Below are 23,247 nucleotides of genomic sequence, written 5' to 3'. Positions count from 1 at the left end.
CACATCTTCATTCGGCAGAGGCCTGACAAAACTTTTCAATTCTGTCCCGCACTGCAAAACGCATCTCCTGGTAAGGGTTCATAGAGGGCCGGTGGTGAAAAGACTGCAAATAGGTTATCATGCTCAGGATAAAGCTCACTGCTGGGTATGTTTGGCAGAGAATGCTCCTGAAAGTATTCCTTAATGGCAGAAAAGAATCATAGTTGAATAGTTTATAGGAGGAATGTTGAAAGCAATCTCCAGGGAGAAAATATGCCCACTAACACCGGCATCGATCACATTGAAGATGACACAGCAGTAAGAAAATGAGACAAAACTCAATTCCAACAGTTCATATTCCATTTTTCTCCCTTGCAGCTGAGGACTAAAAGGGCAATTACCTAGCACTTCAGAAATGCCTCTTTCTTTACAAAGAGATAAAGAGAGACGTACCCCGGGCTTGTTGTTTTATTCTTTGGGGATTTGTCATATCTGAGACATTAAGCCATTTTCTCAACTGTCAACTCATCTTCTCACTCAGCTCCATCATTCTGTGGCAACATTCATCATCTCCCGATATCAGCAGGGCAGTATGTGTGTGCGGCCTGAAAGAAAGAAAGAAAAAAAACACTCAATTTGATGGGCTATTTTGGTGCTGATTTCAGCTTCACAGTAGATCTCTCACCTCCTTGAATTTAGTATTCCACCGTAAATCTGCAAAAAAAGACAGTGAAAGTGCAAATGCCAGTCTGGCATGTTTTCGAGTGGGAGTGGAATGGCAGGGCGAGGGGTAGGTCACGGCAGAGGTTAGTGCTGAATTACGGACTGTCACTGATTGGACAGGGAGTGCAGACGTCAGGGGAGCCTGTCATTGCTTCAGGCTGACAGACTCAGTGTCCCGACCAAGAACACGCTGCAGGCAGAGTGGACGGCCAAGCGTTCTTTCTATAAAACAGAATCGGACTTTGGCTTTCCTCTTGTCAGTGCGTAAGACACGAGACAGCTTTAAATAAAATGCACTTGTTATGGTTTAGTGAGAGCATATTTAGACTACTTCCTCCTCCTCTGTTGGACAGGGACAGGATTCAGGCCATCATGTCAGTGCTGTTTGTTTCTACCAATGTGAACACCATGTATGCTTTCTATGCTAAGTTTGAATTGATTTATTAAAATGGTCTGATGAGGCTTGTTTAATGTAAAAAGAAAAACACATATATAGTTATCAGTAATAACATAAACATGATTAGATTTTAATAATATTATGAAATATGAATAATAATATATAATACATAAATATTTGGAACAGTCTGTAACTTTCATTTGCAGCATCATATGCAGTATATTGGCCATTACATAAATTATTTATTATTATTTTATTTATATATTACTATACATTATATGAATTTACATATTATATCTATATCTATATATTATATGATATTATTGTACTATTTTAGAACATTATTATTTGATAATAAATTATTAGACAGCCTTTGTCTTTCAATTTACTTTGAACAGTCATTCTCTTTTATTTGCAGCATATATTTTATAATATTGGACATAACAAAATATTATATCTAAAATAATAATAATATTTGCATTAGTTAATATTATACTTATTTATATATTATAAAATGTTATTAATTTTATAATTATCTTTATTAAATATTACATTTCTTGATGATAATAATAATAACAATGTTTATTTAGAACAGTAGGTTTAATTTGGGGTTTTAGAATATTTATTTTGTATTATTCACCATAGTATAAAAATAATAATATAATAAGAACAATTGACATTCATGTGCAGAAATACAAAGTGATTTCTAAAATATTCCTTTTCAAGGTGACCTGCTTTCCTGCTGTTAATATGGTAATTCATTAAAAGTCTGATTAAAGCTCTATTCACTGCCCCATGATAATGGCCTCATAACACAGCTGAAGGGAGAAGTGAAAGACGAATTACCTCAGGGGGTCCCATTAGACCGTCATCTGTGGGTTCCTTGGTGTTAACATGGAAGAAACTTAAAAGGTGAAGATGCTGATGCTCTTCAATGCCAGCGTCACACTTTTTTTTTTTCAGTGGGCCTTTTGCCGCTTCAGACACCTCTGGAATCCGACTCCACATGCTTTTAAAATTCCCACTTTTATCACAACACTTCTGAGAACTATTTTTTGCTCTCATTTGTCCACAAGGACCTGCATCCAGTTGGATTGTTTAGTTAGGGCCTAAACAATTCAGCAAGAGAAACTAAGAAAAGAGAGTATACCTAACTGAAACACACTCCTCTCCTGACCTGTACATACACTCCATACCTGTACATTTTAATCTGCTCGTAATAAAGCCCATTACAGTTATCTGATGTGTAATACTTCTTAGCAAGATGGCATGCATAAGTCGTGTCATTATATGTGAACATTTGTTTTTCCGCTGATGCCATCAAGAGCGAGGGCCTGGCAATGGGAAGCTATTTAAGCAGCACATTTCCATCCACTCTTGACTGACGGTGCTCACTCAGGAAAGGTAAGTGGGAAACCAAACGTATTTTGAAGTCTTTAGGCATTAACTATTTAAATAAAAATAGAACACAGGCTTTCTTTTTTCTTTTAAGTGCCCTTCATTCATATTATAGACATTCATTCCAGGCAGTACATGTCCACAGCTTCTGCCCATCATGCTGTTGCTACAGGCCGCAACAATAATCCTGCTGATGGCCTCCCTGCCTGGATCACTCTCTACTCCATCGCAACATCTGTGTGGCTCCAGCCTGGTGGATGCGCTGTACCTTGTGTGGACCCAAAGGATTCTTTTACTCTAACAGAGGCAGGAGAGACCTGGAAAACTTGCTGGGTGAGGACTCTCTGTAACGCACATAATAGACTAGAGTATGAAACTAGTTTTAAAGAGAACCAATTATATATTTGTTTTTGACCAATTATGATTGTTTTCGGGGTCTAATAGATTTTTTTACATACTAACGCTCTGTTTAGTTCCGGTCACTATAAAGACATTAGAATAACACAAGACGCGTTACTCCTATTGTTTTAAATGGGAAAGTCGTCGCGTCACAGGGCGGTCGCGCGCGTTGGGTGCGCAAGCCCCCATTTCGCTTGGCGGAGGTGTGCATGGCATTGGCATTTGAAGCTCCGGGAGTCAGTCAGACGCGCGCTTCCATTGCGCATGCGCTTTAGCTTGATCCAGCCTGAAAAAAATTCGTTTTCTGTCATGATTCCACCGTTAAGAAACAAAATGTATGTTACAGTTGTCAGATTTCATTGGTGATTTCAAATATGAGTTTTAATCGTAGCTTGGCGCACAGTTTTGGGAAAAGTTTGTTTCCCCGTTCAAAAAGATAGGAGCATCACTTCCATGCCCGAGAATCGTTTCAAATATGGCCCCCTTACCATAATCTCGAGTTTCTACACTCTCGCCCTTTTTTGCCCATTCAATTAATTATTTAAATTATGAACATTGTTACGTGTACGTTCCCGTAATTAAACTCAAAGACTACAATCAAGGGAGTTCAGAAACAGTACTGATAGAGAGAATGTTATGCTTTGTAGAGTTTCAGACCTTTTTCCTGCTCAAACTGCAACACATTAAAATAAAACCTATTATGCTTTTGTGTAAAAATTTAGTTGAATTAATAGAATCCACTTTTTCTCCCAGTCTTGCTCTCAAATTTGGCAGATTATCAGGTCGCTCCATTAAATGAGAAGGTGATGAAGAGGAAGAGAGGAATTGTGGAACGGTGCTGCCACAGGCCCTGCACCATCTACCACCTCGAAGACTACTGCAGCTGAACAAGCATAAATGCTATGTCAAGGTTGAAGATGTTAATAAATTATCATTATTTGCAAGAACAACATGCTTGATTGCTTGTCATTTTAAAATGGAAGCTTGTAGAAAAAATGACTAAGGTTCTTCCAAAAGCAGCATTAAATGACAGAAACGTGTTCTGGTTTGCCTTGTGTTCTAGCGCCCTCTGCTGGGACATCCATGATTTTAAGCTCTCAAACTGATGAGAAATGCATGATATTGTAAAACAATGTCGTTCTAGTGTTAAAAGGAAGGCAAACATATCAATGACAGAGCAAAGGGAGAGAAAAAAGTATTTTATTAAGTATAAAAGTTTTCACTGACATAGCTCTTTTAAAATATTAAAATTGAAAGACGTCTATAGTTTTAACATTATGCGTAGTGGCAGAAAATAAAACTAATTATTAAAATTATAAAATAATATTTTAAGAACAAAAATTTACTTAAAAAAAATGAACAAATCAACTGAACATGACTCGTTGGACACTTAAACAAAGAGTGGGCAAACATTGAACTTTTTACAGATAACACACCCGGTGATGAACAAAATCAGATAACAGAAAATCCTAAGTGAGTAAGTCCACATAAACATTTTCACCATTGTAGTCAAATTAGTCTAGAGCGACATCTAAAAAAGGTGGTTGTCAATTATATATAGATATTGAGTGACAGTAACAATGTTAATGCCACTGTATTAAATTCACACAAACAAAAATAAAATCGATAAAAACGAATACATAAATAAGATCTACAATTTCAGACTCCGAAGAGGCAGTCAGGATGTTTGGGTGCTGAACTATCCTCGTTCACAGTGTTCATGTTGAGCAGTCATCCATAGGCCAGGGATATTCCACAAAAGTCCATTAGTGACAGTTTAACGAATTTTGTTGTTGCCTGGAAAGAGCAGAATTTGATTTTAAATGTGTACTAAAAAGAACATACAAGTTAGTCTATTGTCAAGATATTCATATTTCCAGTCTTTCTGATATCAGAATCAGTGGTTCAGCTCTTTCCTGGTTTATTTCTTATCTCACTGATAGAAAGTACTATATCACCATGCAGAGTAGAAGTCCAGCACAATTCCACTGACACAGGGTGTCCCACAGGGCTCAGTACTTGGTCCATTACTTTTTATCATCTACATGCAGCCACTTGGTGATCCGCAAGTATGAACTTCATTTTCATTGATATGCTGATGGCATCCACATCTATCTTACCACCTCCTCTGATATTTCATCTCTGCCTGACTCACTGCATGTATAAGCGAAATCAAACACTGGATGTCCCTAAATTTTCTTAAGCAAAAATGAAATAATGCTGATCAGCTCCACTGTACCTGTACATAGAATGAACCTCTCTTTTGACATAAATGGGTTTTTTGTTAAACCCTCCTCCCCTATACATGATCTTGAGGTTTTATTTGATTCCTCTCTTTCCTTTGTTTCTCATATTGCTTCAGTTGTTAAAAACTCTTATCACCTGCGTCTCCACAATCTGGCTGATGCAGAAACCCTAATTTATGTACTACTAACTTCTCGTTTGGACTACTACAATGCCTTGTAATGTGTGTGGCTTTTTTAGTTTGTTTGTTTTTTGTAAGCCAATTAACAAGGCTATAGTATGTAAAATACAGCTACGAGAGTGCTTACATGGGCTACGCTTCCCAAAAGCATCGTAACCCTAAGTCGATCGTAGGAACCATTGGTGGCAATTGTTTTACGATCAACTTAGGCTTACGATGCTTTTCGGAAAACGCAGCCCTAGAGTGCTCACGACTCCCCTTCTCCGTGATCTTTCCTGGTTACATCACATATTAATTTTAAAGTAGTCCTGCTAACCATCAGGGCTTGTTCTTGCACCTCTATCTATCAGACCTACTCCACCCATACACGCCCACCCGGTCCATCTGAACTTGGCCCATTGTCAAATCCTAGATTCCAAATGGTGCAACTGAATTTGTTTGAGTTTTTGTCTTTCTTTTAATTTGTATAGAAAAATTGTATACAACAGGTGTTGCCCAAAGTGATTCGCAATCACAAGATCAAAGACTTAGACCAGGGGTTCTTAACCTTTTTGATGTCGGGGCCCAAATTTTACAGTACAAAGTGGCCCAGGGCCCATTCAAATATTAGCACTGTATTGGTTTATTGATCTCACCATTGGTTTGATTTGTATTCAATAACTAAATGAAATCCACTTGCAGTTTAACAGGTTATGTATGTAAACCTGCACATTAGTGTTGTCACGATACTAGAATTTCTAACTTCGATACGATACCTTGAAAAATATCGATATTCGATACCATTTTCGATACCACAGAGAAAAAAACTGCCACAATATTAAGGGGGTCTTTTTTTTATTTAAAGCTAAATATTACAAGTCTAGAACATGACAATGAGGTATATTTTACATGAACAAAAATGTCCTGAGTTCTATCTATTAATATTTTTTCATTGGACCAGAGCTAACATGATCCGTTGTGTTTTTATTACCTACTGTTATCAAAGATTAAAATATACTGTAACAAATGCATTGGTCATCGGTCATAAATGCTGGTTAATACATTAACTTAATTTGATGAACAGATTTAAACGCAAACGTGTGTGCATCACACGCGGAAACAATGCTCACTGGATCAGCATCTAGTCAAGTTACCTTTATTTATATATTGCTTTTAATAATACAGATTGTGTCGAAGCACTTAACAGTATCAAATTGGAGGATAGAGTGTCAGTAATGTATAATAATAAGGTTAAACATTCAATTTTCAGTTAAAGCCATTTCATTATTGAATTCAGAGATGCCATTGTCTAGCTCAGTTTAGTTTAATTAGTATATGTGTAATCAAATTGATGATAATCGCTAATGAAGGCAAATTGCAGAATTAAATAATAATTTTTGAATAAAGTTAAACAGACACAAGTTAATTTACATCGGACCACAGTTACAATATTTACTTGTCTACGATTCCTCAGTCAGATTATGTTAACTTTAAGAATTACAGTGAAAAAACGAAACACAGACTCATATCAACAACAATACTAGGCCATCTTGGTTAATGTTTCAGAAAAGTTAAAATGAGAAGAGTTACAGTGTTTTAGGATGTTTTTAGCAGTGGTGCAGGTCTGTCTAAAAAACAAACACCCCTGATGCTGAGCATATGCTTGCTAAATGGTACCCCTGGAGCCAATTCCTTAAATGTTTTCATCTATAAAATAATTTTACAAAATGAGTGATGAGAGGGATATTGATAGTCAAACAATCTTTTGGGTGCCCGCAGCCCGCTCGCAGTGTGAAGAGCGTGTCCGCGCTATTCTCCGACATGCCCGCTCGCGGTGTGTAGCGCGTGTCCTGTCCACACTATTCTCCGACTCCGACATGCCCGCTCGCGGTGTTCTTTATCAATCAACCAAAGCCGGTCGCGGGGACGCCGCACTCGCCATCTTTCCATTCACTTTTGCTATTTAACCAGAGCGAATGAGACGAGTGCGTCACGTGTGGTGTTTGTCAACGCGCCTTTGGAGAGAAGTGAAAGTGACTGCTCGGCTAGTATTGGTGTATCGATACTTCGGGAAATTAGTATTGGTACCGTTCAGATATTTCAGTATCGATATTTATCGAAATATCGATATTTTTGACAACACTACTGCACATAGGCTACAACAAGATGCAAAACACACAACAATTCATGGAACAAATCAATCTGCATCAAAAACAAATTTAAAGGCTCAAGTCAGGCATATTAGCCTAACTAGTGCTGCACGATTAATCGTATCGCAATCGCGATGTCAAGCCAATGCGATTAAATGACGCAAAATGCTGCAATTTTATATGAAATAAACAAATAGGGCTATTAACGCAATTAACTTTGGCTATTGTTACATGATCCCGCTCTTATTCGTGCGAATGCTTTTGAACCATTCATGCGCGACAAGACAAAAGAGAATTTGCTGAATCACTTGAATCACTGCCTGTGAATGTCACTGCCTGTGAAAATGTATATAAATAAAAATAAAAACAATAAAATGTGTTGCTAAAATAAATAAATTCATAATAATATTTTTCAAAATAAATAAGGTGTAAATTAAAATTTAAATAAAGTGCAAATGAAAAAATATAGCTTTATAATCTGCAAAATAATTTGATAATTGTTTCAGCAGTCTACATTTTTGCATGGTAGAACCTGAAGTTGCTCTTCATATCTGTTATAAATGAACAATAACAATCACAACAGTCCAATTTGAACAAGCTACAACTCCCTATTTAGGTTCCCCTCTTAATGAGACACTTGGGCCTGCTTCACAGATATTATCAGATCCAGCCTGGGTGGAATGGGGGAAAGGCTCACTCTCAGAGTAGCCTCCAGTGTTGGCATTATTGCCACTAGTGGTGGGATGGTGCATTGTAACGGCTGTTTCACACCACAAGCGTGAGCGGCGCTTGAGCATTGCGTCAGCGTAACTACATCGTCACTGCAGCTGCAGACACGCGAGAGTATTCACACTGGAAGCGTTTGTACAGTGTCACAGTAGCAGCTCCAAAGCTACATATAAGCGAACAATTATTTACAAAGACAACTATACATTTGATTTTAGAAGTTGGTAAACCATATAAATGTCAGTAAACAACAAAACAACCAAGAAAACAGCTCCAATCTTGTCGTTTCAGTCATAGCATATTTTCAATAGGTTTACAAGAATGCAAACTCCGCAGATAAAGCACACACACACACACACACAAAACCGCACACTCGGGTTTGATTTGGGTTGTGCTAGCTAGCCTATGTAGCTGTCTGTGTATTTCATAAACTAAAAGAAAGTTTTTATATAATATTTTCTGGCTATGTTACTTTAGTTTTTTATAATACACCATACTTTCACCCAAACTGAATTTGCCTATATTCCTTGCCTTTTTTGCCTACTCTAGTTCTTGTTAAAACTCACTAGACATGCTTATTCTGTGCATTTTGGGCACTTTTTGTGTGAAATCAAATTTATTTTGTCCATCAAAAGTGTGCTTTCACTTTAATGGAGCGTGAGCAGCGCAGCAAAAATAGACTCGGCGCCGAATCCCCCGCTTCACTGCTGCTCACGCGACGCTCCTGCTTGACGCTCACGCGCTGCTCCTGCTCGCAGTGTGAATGCACTCATTGATTAACATGCAAGCCGGAAAAAATATGCGTTGCTCACGTGCCGCTGACGCTTGCGGTGTGAAGCGGGCGTAACTGTCTCATGGATAACAGTGGTCATTCTGGTGTCTTCAATTGATAACTAGTTTGGTCCCGCGGCCCTCGCGGCCCACAGGTGAAAAACGTAAAGTTTTTTGCGGCCCTCCAGGTGGCGCTCGCGGCCCAAGTGTGGGCCGCGGCCCTATGGTTAAGAATAGGTGACTTAGACAACATGCTAAAATATATACTTTTTTTTGTTTTTTTTTTAACAAAATAAAAGGAAACTAACATAGTAACAGTCCACTACAGCATAAAAATACCATAATATGTTTGTAGATATTTAGGAAACATGCTAAGTTCACATTCCAGTTTTTCTAAAAAAAATATTCTACAGCCAGTTATTCTACTTTAAAATGTGCGTTCCGTGTCGGAATGTCTGTTTTTTTATGGTCTGTGCGATACTACACACTGCCAGTTCACACAATAGTATTTCACCAACACAGGTTGCCAGTTGGCGGAAAACAGTATATTTTAGTAATGGAAGCCAGCAAACAAACTGGACAAGAGATCGCAGAATCTACCCAAACTACAGTAGTCAACATTTGAAGTGGATCAAAAAAGTTCAAAGTTGTCATAAGACAAGAACGGGTATTGTTCAAACTTCATGTATAACTTTGATAAAAGAATTTGATCCACTTCAAATGTTGACTTCTGTGAAAAGATTGGCAACCATCAACAAATCTCTATGAACAAGAGCCTATTAAAATGCGAATAAATCAACTCATGAAAACTTGTGTAAGTCTCCTCGGCTTTCATTGTCAGTTACACTCGCTCCTGTTGAGTGTCCTCAAGCTGGCAACCTGCACCAGAATCGAGTCTGAAGAGGAGGGGGAAACAACGGTCTCCAATATATTTAAAATTTGGACTGCATTACCCATTTCGACCACTAGCTGTAAATCTTACATACTGCACCTTTCAGAGATTCGTTTTTTAACATAGCTTTAAACTTACTCAATGAATTGACTGTTCTAACAGAGAGGCATATCGTTCCAGAGTTTAGGGCCAAGTTTATTAAAAAAAAAAAAAAAAAAAACTACTGTGGACTTCATGTTCCAATTTAAGTAAGAAAATACGAATAACTGGTCTAACCCCATCCAGGTCTTTTTCATAATTCACCTTGTGAAAGAGCGGAGCTGGGCTGCTGGTTTTCTTTGAGCTCATGTTTGAAAGCCTTGCTGGGGTCGAACCTCTGTGGCACTTGGCTGGACTTGAGTCGATCCAGCTCTTGCTTCTGTTTCCCCACTTGTGCCCTTAACTTGGACACTTCCTACAGAACACATGGACACGGTCAGCTACGCACCAAAACCTTAAAATCAAACAATGACAACTGCCTTATGAATAATGCCTTACTTGTTTGAGCTCGAAGTTCTCCTCTTTGAGTTTGACCATGTGTTTAATCTTCTGTCGCTGGTTTTGATGGCCCATCAGATTAGCATAGGCATCGGCTAACTTGTTCAACTCCGCCTGCGTGGATCCTTTCTCATTCAACAAAGCGTTCCTCTCCGCTGCAAAGCGGTCCAACTGTTCCTGATGACCAGAATAAGAGTACAAATGAGGGAACTCATCTAGCAAATATTAAACCTAAGAGTTGTCTCTACTCTTTTGGCACTAAAAAAAGAAAAAGAACTCTGCACATCCTTCATAATGTCTGGAAAAAGTAAGTGAAATTTATATTTACCAATGACACTAATCGTTTAAGTGACCTTAACAGCACATTTGTGAATATTGCAAAGTGCTGTTACCCATTTCCCATGTGAAGCTCGTTCACAAAGGCATCTTAGAAGGCACAGCAGCCAAAGAATGTCCTGTTACTTGAAATAAAAACTAAGGCAACACTTCATTTTAAGGTGACAGTTACAACAGTTATAACAGAAAATTATGCATAATTACAAGTAACTAACCATAAACCAAACACTAACTCTATAGTAAGTAAATGTAGTCAATTAATACTACTCGGTACTTATTTGGGTAAGTACAATGAATCATCACCTTAAAATAAAGAGTAACCAAAACTAATATTACAAAATATATAAATAAATATGTATGTATGCATGTATGCATGTATGTTTGTATGCATGCATGTATGTATAACAAAAGGGAATACACCACTCACATTTCAGCAAACATTTTAGTATATCTTCTCAAGGGACAATACTATAGAATTTAAACTTGGATAGATTTTAGAGTAGTCAATGCTGCTTGTATAGCAGTATACATTTACTGTCCTCTGAAAATAACCAAAAATTCAGCCATTATTGTCAAAATAGCTGGCAACAAAAGTGAGTACACCCTAAGTGAACATGTCAAAACTGTGTCCAATGTGTCAATATTTTGTGTGAGCACCATTGTTATCCAGCACTGCCTTAATCCTCCTAGGCATGGGATTCACCAGTGCTGCACAGGTTGTTGTTGGGACCCTCTTCCACTCCTCCATAATGACATCACGGAGCTGCAGGCTGTTAGACACATGGCGCTTCTCCACCTCCCACTTGAGGACGCCCCACAGGTGCTCAACAGCGTTCAGGTCTGGAGACATACTTGGCCACTCAATCACCTTCATCTTCACCTTCAGCTTCCTCAGCAAGGCAGTTGTCATCTTGGCGTTGTGTTTGGGGTCGTTATGCCGTTCGGACCAGTTTCTGAAGGGAGGGCTTCATGTTCTGCTTCAGAATGTCACAGTACATATTGGAATCCATGTTTCCCTCAATGAAGCGCAGCTCCCCACAGGGTTCCCACACCTTGGTTAACCTCAAATTCAAGGACCTTTCAAGGACTTTCCAGGTCCAATACACTCAAATTCAAGGACTTAAGCCCAATTTATACTTCTGCGTCAGACTCACGTCGTAGCTACTGTACGTCGTAGGCTGTGTGTAGCACACGTACCCTTCGGCGTACCCTGACGTGCACCTCTCCAAAAATGTAACAACGCGTCAATTCTACGCGGGCCGCAAGCGCTGTAATTGGTCTGCTTAAACCTGTCCCTCGGGTTTCACATACTCCCTCTCCATGTGTAAATGAGCGTCAATGCAGACAACGACGCATAAGTATAAATGAAAACCAACGGCTGCGGCGTAGGTCTGAAGCAGAAGTATAAATCAGCCTTTAATGTGGGGACACATTTCAAGTGAGAGCAAGGTTACATCGTGTTACCTTGTAAGATACATTGTTACAGTTTTGCGTGCGTGAACGTCATGGCAACGTACAACACAAAGTACCTCATGCGAGAAACACTTAACGTAATGCGTAAATGCGTGTAACTAACGTAAATCAAGCCAGCTACTATGCATAGGCCACAAAGTGTTGACGAAATAACACATTAGCGGACCGGAAGGAATAATATGGATGGTTTGCACAAAATAAATTCAAGCACTTTCAAGGACCTGTATCTATGTATGTTTATTTTTAAAAACTTTCCAGGGCCTTGAAATCTTTTTTTCATATTCACAAACTTTCAAGGACCCGTGGGAACCCTGTCCCCAGTACCAGCAGCACTCATGCAGCCCCAGACCATGATGCTCCCACCACCATGCTCGACTGTAGGCAAGACACAATGATCTTGGTACTCCTCACCAGGTTATCGCCACACATTCTGGACACCATCTGAGCCAAACAAGTTTATCTTAGTCTCATCAGACCACAGGACATGGTTCCAGTAATTCATGCTCTTGGATAGGTTGTCTTCAGTAAACTGTTTGCGGGCTTTCTTATGAGCCAATTTCAGAAGAGACTTCCTTCTGGGACGACGGCCATGCAAACCGACTTGTTGCAGTGTATGGTCTGAGCACTAACAAGCTGACCTTCCACTTCTGCAACCTCTAAAGCAATGCTGGCAGCACTCATGCGTCTGTTTTTAGAAGCTAGCTACTGCACCTGACGCACAGCACGAGGAGCTTCAACTTATTTGATTGACCCTCGCGAGGCCTGTTACAAGTGGAACCCGGCTTGGAAAACCTCTGTATGAGCCTGTACTGTAACTCAGTTTCAGGGTGTTACCAATCTTCTTATAGCCTAGGCCATCTTTATGGAGAGTGACAATACTAATTCTCAAATCCTTAGAGAGTTCTTTGCCATGAGGTGCATGTTGAACATACCGTGGTCAGTATGAGAGAATTGTACTCAAAGCACCAATTTTAACTGCTCTAAACAAGATACAACAATTTGTATGATCCTGTAAAGCAGACAAAAACATGAACATGATGAATAGGACATGTGGCTTTGCATGTTTAAACGACGTACAGCTATTATCAATTAAGGAGGTGTACTCACTTTTGTTGCCAGCTATTTTGACAATAATGGCTGAATTTTGAGTTATTTTCAGAGGACAGTAAATATATACTGCTATACAAGCAGCATTGACTACTCTAAAATATATCCAAGTTTCATTTCTATAGTATTGTCCCCTGAGAAGATACTAAAATGTGTGGTGAAATGAGTCTATTATGTGTGTGTGTGTGTATATATATATTATATATAGACGAATAAAAGAGAAAAATAAATCTTGCAATTTCTTTGCTTACCTGAAAGGGTTTAACTTTAGCATAGAGCTCTTCATACAAGTTCCTCCAGTGTTGTGTCTCAGAATCACACGTGCTGAGGTGAACAAATGACAATACGGGGATTTAACAACAAAAACAATCCAATACACAGAGACTGACTACATGAGGACACTATGATGGACTTGAGTGCATCCTAACTTTCTCACCTCTGCAGCTGAGCCTCTGCGAGTTGTTTGTGAAAGTCTTGTCTTTCCTCCTCCATCTGTCTGCATAGCTGTCGTCTCTCCTGCTGCCACTCCACAGCATGACGTTGAGAAGAGTCTTTTTCCTCCTGCACCTGCCCGTGCAGCTCAGAAACCTGGTTTTCCAGCTCATCCACGAGGCCCCGCAGCCTGCTGGCTTCCGCAGATCGGCCCTCCACTGACTGCCTCCTCTTCTGTTCTCTCTCCAGCTGAGTCTGAGCCCGCTCTCTCTCCTGCTCCACTTCCACCTGCAAGCGTCTCAGCTCCTCACTCTGAGTCTCTGCAGCTCGCTTCAACTCTTTCTCTCTCTGAGCCAGCTTTGTCTGAACTTCCAAAAGCATCCTGTAACACCGTAGTCTACATTTACTTTTCAATTCAAAACAGTGTGTATTTTGAAGTATGACAGCTAAAGTATGATATTTACAGACCTCTGATGGTGTGAGAACAGTGTTTACAGCCTAAACTTGGTGCCATTATTAGTGATGGGAAAAATAACGTGTTAGGTTATAGATTAATATTTGCTGTTTAACCTGTTATTAAGGCTGGGACGGTATGGATTATTTTTTACCGCGGTTGAAAAGCAAGAAATTCCCGGGGGATAGTAAACCGCATTTTTTGTTTAACTCTTTCACACGTAATATTAAGATATTCTAGCAGCTGACGCCCAGCGCAACATGCTTTTCACGAGACACCACAGCCACAATAGTGCTGTATGACAGATGTATCGCTTTTATTTCGTTTCTTAACTATGTGAATGTGTTTTGTCGTTTAAAAACCTTAATAATGATCATGATAGTTGATCAATAATGCGTGGCGTTGTGGACTGTTACACGTGGCTCGCACCGCAATTCAGAGAATCCGATCTGTCAGATTTACAACACGTAAATATACCCACTTCTCCCCAAATATATAAAAGTAAGTGGCAGGATGAAATGTGCGAAGAATAGAGTATACTTCATAGAAATCTATACAGGATCGTTATTGCCGCTTCCATATACATCAGAGTGCATTTTACAAACTATAAATGTGTTGTTTTGCAAGTACTTGTGTATTTAAATGTCTGAAACCTAAAGTAAACATTATGTGGTTAAAAACACTGAATAGTTGTAATGTATGACAGCACTGAGCTTGTCCGTCTCTGGCTCGATGATCACGCTCTAATCACACCGGTGTGATTGTACGCATAAAGCAGTACATTAAAGCAGCATTAGCAGTTGATCACGTAATGCACTGTACACCAGTGTGACCTTACGTGTCAAAGGGTTAAATAAATCAATTATATTAAATAGTGTTGTTATTATTAGTTGCATTGTTTTATTTAGTATTTAAATTAATTTGAAAAAATAATAATGAAATATCGATTTGTAAATTAGCCATTTATTACTAATGACTGACATGATCACAAAATGTCCCCTTCAGAATCACATTCAGGATGATATAAGACATCTGTTTTGTGTTGGGGTCCTGATCAGCCTGTTCCTTTATTTAGTGATAATGACGTTATTTCTTGGACCACATTATCAATTATGTGTAGCTTTACATATATGGGAAGTGTAGCCGATAATTACTGCAGATCTGTGAGGTGGGAAACTGACCTAGCATACTCCTCTCGCTCTTTACCCAGTGTTTCCTGGTAGCTTATGAGTTTCTGCTGGTCCTGCTGCAACTGTTGTTTCAGTTGGTTCATCTCTTCCTGCAGCTGATGGGTTTGAGCCTCTGCCTTGGCCTTCTGCTCACCCAGAGACCGTCTTGTGCTAATGGAATTAAACACACACACACACACACAAAAAAAAATTTTGATTAAGACACTTGATGATGGTTGAACGGACAATGGCAATTAATAATTTCTGGGTCATTATAAACTTCCATAGATAGCACTTCATGGTTATATTTAAAGTTGGCATGAAACAGAAGTTGTGATAGTTCTTCTCTATTGCATTGCGATAGTGAAACGATAGTGAAACGACTTCTCACAAAAGAAAAAAAGTAGAGCGGGACTTGATTTTGTCTTTGGGAATTGATTAGATGATTACAATACGTTGTCCTGCCCCTTACACCAGTAAACACCAGAGAAAAGAATAGATGTTGTTGCAAGAGAGAACAAAATAAGTTATTTAGATTAAGGATTACCAGTGCACATTAATAATAATAATAAAAAGGCTATGATGGGAATAAATAAATAATAAGCAATGTTAAATAAAATAACAATAGTTCATTTTGATTTCATGGTGACTTCAAATAAATGAAAAGGTATTTAAAGTAATACCTCTCAAAGTCAGTAGTAACTTCTCCCAGCTTGGCAAGACAGGTGTTGTGATCCTCTTCTAGTTTTTTGATTGCAGTCACATGACCCTCTTCTAAAGCCTGCATCTCAGCATACTTCCTGCCAAGGGAGACAACAACACTGGTCAGTTTTTACCAAAGATGCGATTCATCTCAACTCCATTAGAAGTTGTTCTCACTTTTCTAACTCAGCACAATTGTTCTTCAGCTCCTGCTCCAGCGTCTGGTTCTTATGTGTGAGGTGCTGGATGGTCTCCTCACTGCATTGCTCCTGCTTCTCCAGCTCTGACAGTTCCTCGAGCGCGTCCTCCAACTCCTCGCCAAGCTGTCTCCTCTCTGCCTCAGTCTCATCTCTCAGGTGCTCAAGCATGCTAGCCAGGGAGCCACTGCGACTCTGCAGCAACACACATTAGAGGAGCTTTAGAGACATTAGCCTAATCCACAAAGACGATCAAGGAGACTTTGACTTCCTGATTGAGAGACGACAGTACAACCTAGTTAAGTCTATTAAGTTTGCACTCTTCACTTAATTGTCCCACTTATGCTGGTATAAATCACATCACACTTTTATTCACGATTGATTTTTCCTCTCAAAGTACCACAATAAATCACAAAATGGCATGTTAGTAAACTGTTTTCCTATTCATGGCCCAAGACACATATACTCAAGCTAATGAAATGAATAGGATAAAACAAGTGGGGGGGGGGATAAGAAATCCCACAGTCTCCATAAGACTTATTTTAATTAGTGTTCTTGCATGCATTAAGTGAAAGCTTTCAAAAGAATGGGGTTGAATTCCATAAAGTGATCCTTGTTAAATTGATAAAAGAAATTCGTGACTGCCTGGAATACTTTAGTACTGTGTGTTTTCAACTGTGTGACAACATCAGTTGTCATGACATTAAAAAGGATAGTTCATCCCCCAAAAAATAATCCTCCAAAAATAGAAGACTACTGTTCATTCTGAACATAAATTTTGATATTCTCCTATAATTTTTGTCCATTGAAAGTCCATGCAACAAAAACCCACAAGTACAAAGTAATCTCAAAAGTAATCCATATGAATCAAGTGGTTTTATGAAACTATTCTGAAAAAAAAAAAAAAAAAAAAAACAACCATCATTTATGATGAACAGATTTAATTTGAACTTTTGTTTACTTATAAACAATGATCAGTAGACATACACAAAGTAGGGCTGCACAATGTATGTATCGTTTTAGCATTGTAGCCTATAGGGATCACCCATGATCCGTACGGGCCAGCTATATATATATATATATATATATATATATATATATATATACACACATACATACACACACACACACACACATACATATCAAACTATTAAATATACAAACAAAATATTGCAATGTCTCTTTTTTCCAATATCGTGCAGACCTAACAAAAAGCTCATCAAAAGTGGCAAACAGAAGCTCAACTGTACCTAAGAATGATGTGTGAGAATGAACCTCATTGGTTCTCACACTACGTTTACCATATTTGATAAAGGCTTAATGCATGTGCATGGATCAAAGTCTTATGGGTTTGACCAACTTGAGGATGAGTAAATGACAATTTTCAGTTTTAGAAGCTTTCATTTTTAGAATGATTAGTCACATGACATTTAAAGCCCAAAAATGGGAATTGACTCATAAACAACAGAGTCCAGAACTAAGTACCCATGAGCAAAGATTTTAAATCACGCACTTCCTTTGCTAATCGAGCAACTGCCATTGAAATGAATGTTACCCAAAACGAAAGCTTATACCCGTGTAAGCCACCTACACATTCTCTTAATAATTACCTTCTCCTCCTCCAGTTGTTTGATAAGTGCAGAGTGCTCCTCCTTCAGCTTTTCACATGCCTCTGTCTCAGTCTGCCTGCTCTCCTCCAATGCATTGATCTCTGCCTTGAGCTCTTGAACCCGTCGCAGACCCTCCTCCTGTGTCCTGGCTGCACACAATCACAAAAATTCATCAAATTCATCCCACAATGTGCTTATTGATAATGTGCATTTCATAAATACTCAAACTTAGTTTTAAAGATCATTCACCTCTTTCATCCTCCAGCACCAAGCATCTCTCGCCCATGAGCGCCACACGCTGATCCAGCTCTTCCTCTGTCCTCCTCAAGACCTCCTTCACTCGGGCCAGTTCCTGCTCCTGCTGGCGAATCACGCTTCGGGACTCCTCAAGATCCTGAACTCCTCGCTGCATCTGCTCCTCCAGCTCTTTCAGCGAGGTCTGTGAGGCCTGTAGATCCTGCAAGTGCCGCACCAGCTCACTTTCCTTCTCTTCTAGGGCGTTCTGGGAGTCCTGCAGCTCCTGCTGAGAAATCCGCAGCTCCTCTTCCTTAACTTTCAGCACCGCCTGACAGTCCTGCAGCTCACCGGTACATTTCTCCAGCTTCTGTTCCACTTCACTGCACAGGCCGCATAGAGACGAATGAAGAAGTGAACACTGATACCATAACAACAGCAACAATATGAAAATACACAGAGTTCTAACCTGAGGTTGTCTTGAGCATCAGAGACACGGCGCTCTATGGTGGATTTGTCCTGGAGCTTAATCCGCAAATCCTTTGACATTGGAGAGTGAGACAGACAGCTTATCTCAAACCAAGCAGCACTTCAAAGACTGATGATTCAACCTAAGCGGTGAGTAAATGTCACCTGGCTTAAGAGAGTCAAATTCTGTTGACCAAAACCAATACCTGAATCTCTTCATTTGCTGAGTCCAAGTAACTCTGCAGGGCTTTTATCTCCTCCCTCAGCTCCTGGATTATGTCTTCATTTGAAGAAGATAGAAAAAAAGTCAGATGTAGCCAACCCAAATGACATCATAAAACAATCTGTTTGTTATTAGCATGCAAACTAACTTACTGTGCAATTTATCCATTTCATTCTCAATCTGCTCATTCTGGGCTCTTGTCTCCTGATAAAGATCCTCTAAAACACAATGTTTAGTAAAAAGCAAAAATGTTAGCTTGTAGTCACTTATGATATCTGATTTGCAAATAAACTTTAATGAGTCATTTGAACCAATAAATAGTTTCTAAACCACTTTACTGGTTTACAAGTCAGTCAGAAGCTTCTTAAATACCACTTTATTGTTCCAACATGCCTGCACCATTTTACTTTAAACAAAATAATAACACAAATGTTAAAAAGTTTGGGTCCAGTAAAATGACAGGCTGGCGCCCAGCAACCCAAATATGCGACCTGGAAGGTCACGACGTGCCTAACTTCAGGGTCCGAGTGTCAGCTGCATAATCCATGGAGATATGCTTCAGTCTATCAGTCCATGTGGAAATTTACTATGTTTATCTATTTCTTAGCCAATCAGAATAATTCAAGCTGAAACAAGGACGTAGCTTAGACCTTGGTGAAGGGTATAATTGCTTTGATCTTTGTAACTGTAAGCGAGGTGGCCAACAAACTCCTTTCGAGTCTTGAAGCTGACTTCTGCCTGACAAAACTGCAAACTATCTTCAGTAAAAAGTGTCTTCAATTGACTGCACTTCTTACTCCGGTTCTTAATCATATCTGGTCCCTGGGTCAATAACTGTAAATTCCCTTACACTTCCATCTGCAGTGTGATTGATGAAAAGTAAATAATATTTACCATCTTTAACTCTTTAATGTTGACATTTTTACATGGAATTACCAGTAGTTATTTTGCATGATTTTAATTTTAAGATGATAACTAAATACCACTCGCTAATTTAAAAAAAGCAATGTGATGAGGTCATATGCTGAATACTGTTGGGAATGGGAACACTGTGAAATAATATTGTTTCACTTTATTTGAATAGTAGATGCTGTAAATAGTAGATATGTTAGATTCTGTTTTGAACATGGTTTGACTTCTGCTTAAAAGCACTGAACATCCGTCAGATAGATTCGATAATACGGGACTGATCTAAAAATATACATTATTAAATATACATTATTAATCCTCACCAAGATCCTGGTTCCTTTCCTGAAGAACTCTAAAAGTTGTTCTGGCAGTTTCCAGATCCGTTTCCAAGACCTTTACTTTCCCCTCTGAGCTGATCTGTAGGAAGCTCAGCTCCTGTTCAAAAAGTACAAGCCCACAATTACACTGAGCAAGTTACACAAACTCCTCTCCATAAAATGACTGAGAATACTTACCTTGTCTTTGGCATCCAGATTATTTTTGGCCTCAATGAGCTCCATGGAAAGAGCATTGATCTTCTTCTTGGTGGTATCTGCAGACACCTGCGAAAATTAAAGTGCCAAGACATTCCTCAGTAAACTTGAAGCAGTCTACAAAACACTTAAGAAACGGAGATTGCAAAACACCCTGATACAAAAAAACGTATCACCTTGGTCTTCAGGAACTCATTAACTTTCTTTAACTCTGCAAGCTGCCTCTCGAGAGAAGCCACACTGGCAGCAAGGCCAGTCTTCTCTCTGACAGCCACGAGGAATTTAGACTCCAACTTCTTCAGCTCTTCCTCCAGGGTCAGCAGCCTGCGGTCCTGCTCTCCTCTCTGCTGCACCAAAGATCGGATCTATACTCCAGCATTAGAAGAGATAGTCAAGGTTAGGAGAAAAGGCCAAAGAAATTGATCAGGCCTCAAAGCAACAAATGGCCATCCAGGAAATGTTCAAAACATTTTGAAATCTACCTCTTTCTCCAGAAGTCTCTGATGTTTCATCTCAAGTGTAAAACAACTTTTATCTTTTTTGGAACTTAATGCATCAGCCTATATGAGGGAAAAAAGCAAATAGTAAAACAGCATAGGAAATACTATTGACTGACATACAGGTAGAGATATTCAATTTACTGACAAATTGTCTGTCATTGGACACTCTAAAAAGGGAACTGACCCTATTAGCTCAGCCAAATCAAAGGTTTACATTATTAAGATATTTAAAAAGTCTTCAAATAATGTGTAGCAAATAATTACAAATTCAGATCTTACCAAACCATCAACAGACATGGTCCTCCGAACTGGAGACATGGGTAATTCTTTTGAAGGGGATGGCAGGGGTGCCTCTGCTGATCAGAATAAAAAATAAAAATGTTTAAATATATTATTAATCAATGATTCTCATTCTTAAAGGGATAGTTCACCCAAAATTGAAAATTCTGTCATTAATTACTCAGACTCACCCTCACGTCATTCCAAACCCATGAGACTTTCGTTTATCTTTGGAACACAAATGAATAATCTTTCCATGATCAGTAATATCACGACATTCAATTCATTCACTTAGGGACTGTTCGTTTTTTATTGAAGGGACTACCGGAGGAGTTTTGAGATCTATAGTCAAAATAGACTTGAGCCTCCCTTCGCCAGCAATACATTTTTGACCCTGCAAAATGATTGTGAAAAAAGGCATGACCCTCCCCGATAATTTATTGATTACTTCTGTACTGGTTTGCGCTTGGCTACATGATAAATAGAAGTCTTCAAATAGACCCTGTAATCGGTATCGGGTGATACAGCTTCCACTAATCGGGGATCGGCCCGAAGATCCTGATCGGAGCACCCCTATTGTTGTTTCATTTTTCCCTTATCAATTTCTACCTAGCTGAAAATTATCACAAAAGAAAAACAATGAATAATCCTGTCTACAATTATAAAATTAAGGTTTCTGTTTGTGACCAGTTCAAGGTACATAGTGCAATATTCATGTTTTGAATCTGTTTGAAACGACATGAGGGTGAGTAAATGATGACAGAATTTTCCTTTTTGGGTGAACTATCCCTTTAAGGTTCAGATGGAAAATGTTATCATAAATGGTGGTTCAAGAAAATCTGCTCTCACTTTTGGAAGCTGTTCTGAAGCGCTCTGCTTTAAGAAATGAAACAGCTCCCTTCAGCTCACCAGACTTCACCTCATATGTACCAGGTGGAGGAGCACAACCTAAGGATACAAAATACCAAAGAAATACTAATGATCAATAATCAAAGACAATGAATATAAACTTCTCATAATCATTGAGGTAACGTTAACTGGCATGCAGCCTATTCCAAACAGCTGAACAAACATATTCAGCATTTATTTTCATATTAAGTCTTCATTTTGTTATGTCTTTTTTTTAGGTTAGAAATTACAATGCACGTCTTACAGTTATTGCCTCCTGACGTACTGTTGTGTATTTGATAAATAAAGTTTGTTTTGATAGTCTGGAAAAATAGATCGATCGCAGCTGCAAAAAACAGACACTTAAGACCGTGGTATTAAATTATAAAGTTGAGCATGAAAGTGAGAACAAACCAGGACCTTTCATTAAAATCACTTGAATAATATGCATTAATAATTAAACTGTTTAAAGCACATAACTGCATTCAACCTCATTCACGTCGCAGAATAACTTAATGGAACAGACGTAGTTATGAAACTCACCAACATTCTCGTTAAATCTCCTTAATGGAGCTCTTGAGAAAGACATGACCGATACGAGTGGTCAAAAGCCCAAATACTGTTGAAAAACGTACTTAAATTGAATAATTTTTTTAAACTTTAGCTATGAAACATCAATTTGATGGAGCGTCGGTCAACAACAACTCGCTTACACCCGCTGAAATTTTGAAATGGTAACCCCGCCCAAAAGATCCTGCCAAACGACATTAGCCAATGCAATTGAAGAACATCCGACGAACAGAAATGTAAACCAACCAGTAACGACATCGTGCTTTACGTCACATCTGGTAACGCAACCAACGTTCTCCCGAAATTCAAAGAGTGCATTTATTTTAAGTAATGCCTCTTTCTCTTTTCATTCTCTTGGTTTTAGTCACTGTCTAGTTGTTTTTGTTTTGAGCTATGTTGTTGATGAAGTGTTTTCTTTAACTATTCTTTATATTTCTGTAATTTTTAATACTTATGTTAAAATGTTATTGTTCTTCACTGTAAACAATGTTTTAAAAAAGCATTAAAAACTGCACGTTCATGCGGTTTAGAGTCAGATACATGAATACAGATAAATTATCTCTGACGTGTGACCTACACGTTTACTAGGCTCATATTTGTGTCTCCTCCTAATGGCTGTTTTTATTGGCTTAACAGCTGTAGTAAATGTGGTTATGTTATGCATAGATGCAATGATCAACTTTTAAGTAAAAGTGTCTAACAAAAGTAGTGAGTGCATGTGCTAAATATGTACTTTTATTGAAAAATACTTGAGAGAATGAATTTTAAAATATACTGTGGCAAACAG

At 38.7% G+C, this 23,247-nt stretch overlaps 2 protein-coding genes across 5 annotated transcripts; one reads left to right on the top strand and one right to left on the bottom strand.

Moving 5' to 3' along the window:
- Window positions 1-2,629: 2,629 nt before the first annotated feature.
- Window positions 2,630-3,783, top strand: insb (preproinsulin b). Its single transcript, XM_077235600.1, is given in 3 exon segments — window positions 2,630-2,767; window positions 2,769-2,830; window positions 3,650-3,783. Coding segments are annotated over 3 exon segments (309 nt in total). The 5' UTR covers window positions 2,630-2,654.
- Window positions 3,784-4,076: 293 nt separating this feature from the next.
- Window positions 4,077-22,616, bottom strand: hmmr (hyaluronan-mediated motility receptor (RHAMM)). Of its 4 annotated transcripts, none has more exons than XM_077236031.1 (20): window positions 22,434-22,616; window positions 21,852-21,950; window positions 21,003-21,079; window positions 20,706-20,783; window positions 20,400-20,588; window positions 20,206-20,292; window positions 20,014-20,125; window positions 18,934-18,999; window positions 18,765-18,838; window positions 18,560-18,630; window positions 18,106-18,473; window positions 17,857-18,005; window positions 16,227-16,441; window positions 16,031-16,147; window positions 15,360-15,518; window positions 13,729-14,106; window positions 13,544-13,616; window positions 10,377-10,553; window positions 10,143-10,293; window positions 4,077-4,693 (listed from the first exon to the last, which is right to left on the bottom strand). In XM_077236031.1, the coding sequence occupies exons 1-20, from the start codon at window positions 22,477-22,479 to the stop codon at window positions 4,674-4,676; spliced, it is 2,706 nt and encodes a 901-aa protein (XP_077092146.1). In that variant the 5' UTR covers window positions 22,480-22,616; the 3' UTR covers window positions 4,077-4,673. The 4 variants fall into 4 exon arrangements, with proteins under 4 accessions (XP_077092146.1, XP_077092147.1, XP_077092148.1 ...); XM_077236032.1 differs by having other exon boundaries at window positions 21,003-21,076; XM_077236033.1 differs by lacking the exons at window positions 21,852-21,950; window positions 22,434-22,616 and adding an exon at window positions 21,194-21,236.
- Window positions 22,617-23,247: the final 631 nt, after the last annotated feature.

This window comes from Siphateles boraxobius, unplaced genomic scaffold, assembly GCF_051911475.1.
Source record: "Siphateles boraxobius isolate OS27281-9 unplaced genomic scaffold, OSU_SipBor_1 2, whole genome shotgun sequence".
Lineage (NCBI taxonomy): Eukaryota > Metazoa > Chordata > Actinopteri > Cypriniformes > Leuciscidae > Siphateles > Siphateles boraxobius.
Note: the sequence above shows the minus strand (reverse complement) of the source record. Positions and strands in the feature narration are given on the sequence as shown.

What these genes read in the sequence shown, in the direction of transcription:
- hmmr (XM_077236031.1), bottom strand. Translation starts at nt 22,479, where the DNA reads ATGTCTTTCTCAAGAGCTCCATTAAGGAGATTTAACGAGAATGTTG. An exon ending in AGAGACTTCTGGAGAAAGAG is followed by an intron (nt 20,589 to 20,705) that starts GTAGATTTCAAA and finishes GCTGGAGTATAG; the next exon opens with ATCCGATCTTTGGTGCAGCA. An exon ending in GTTACTACTGACTTTGAGAG is followed by an intron (nt 15,519 to 16,030) that starts GTATTACTTTAA and finishes TAATTCCATTAG; the next exon opens with CACAAGACGGTCTCTGGGTG.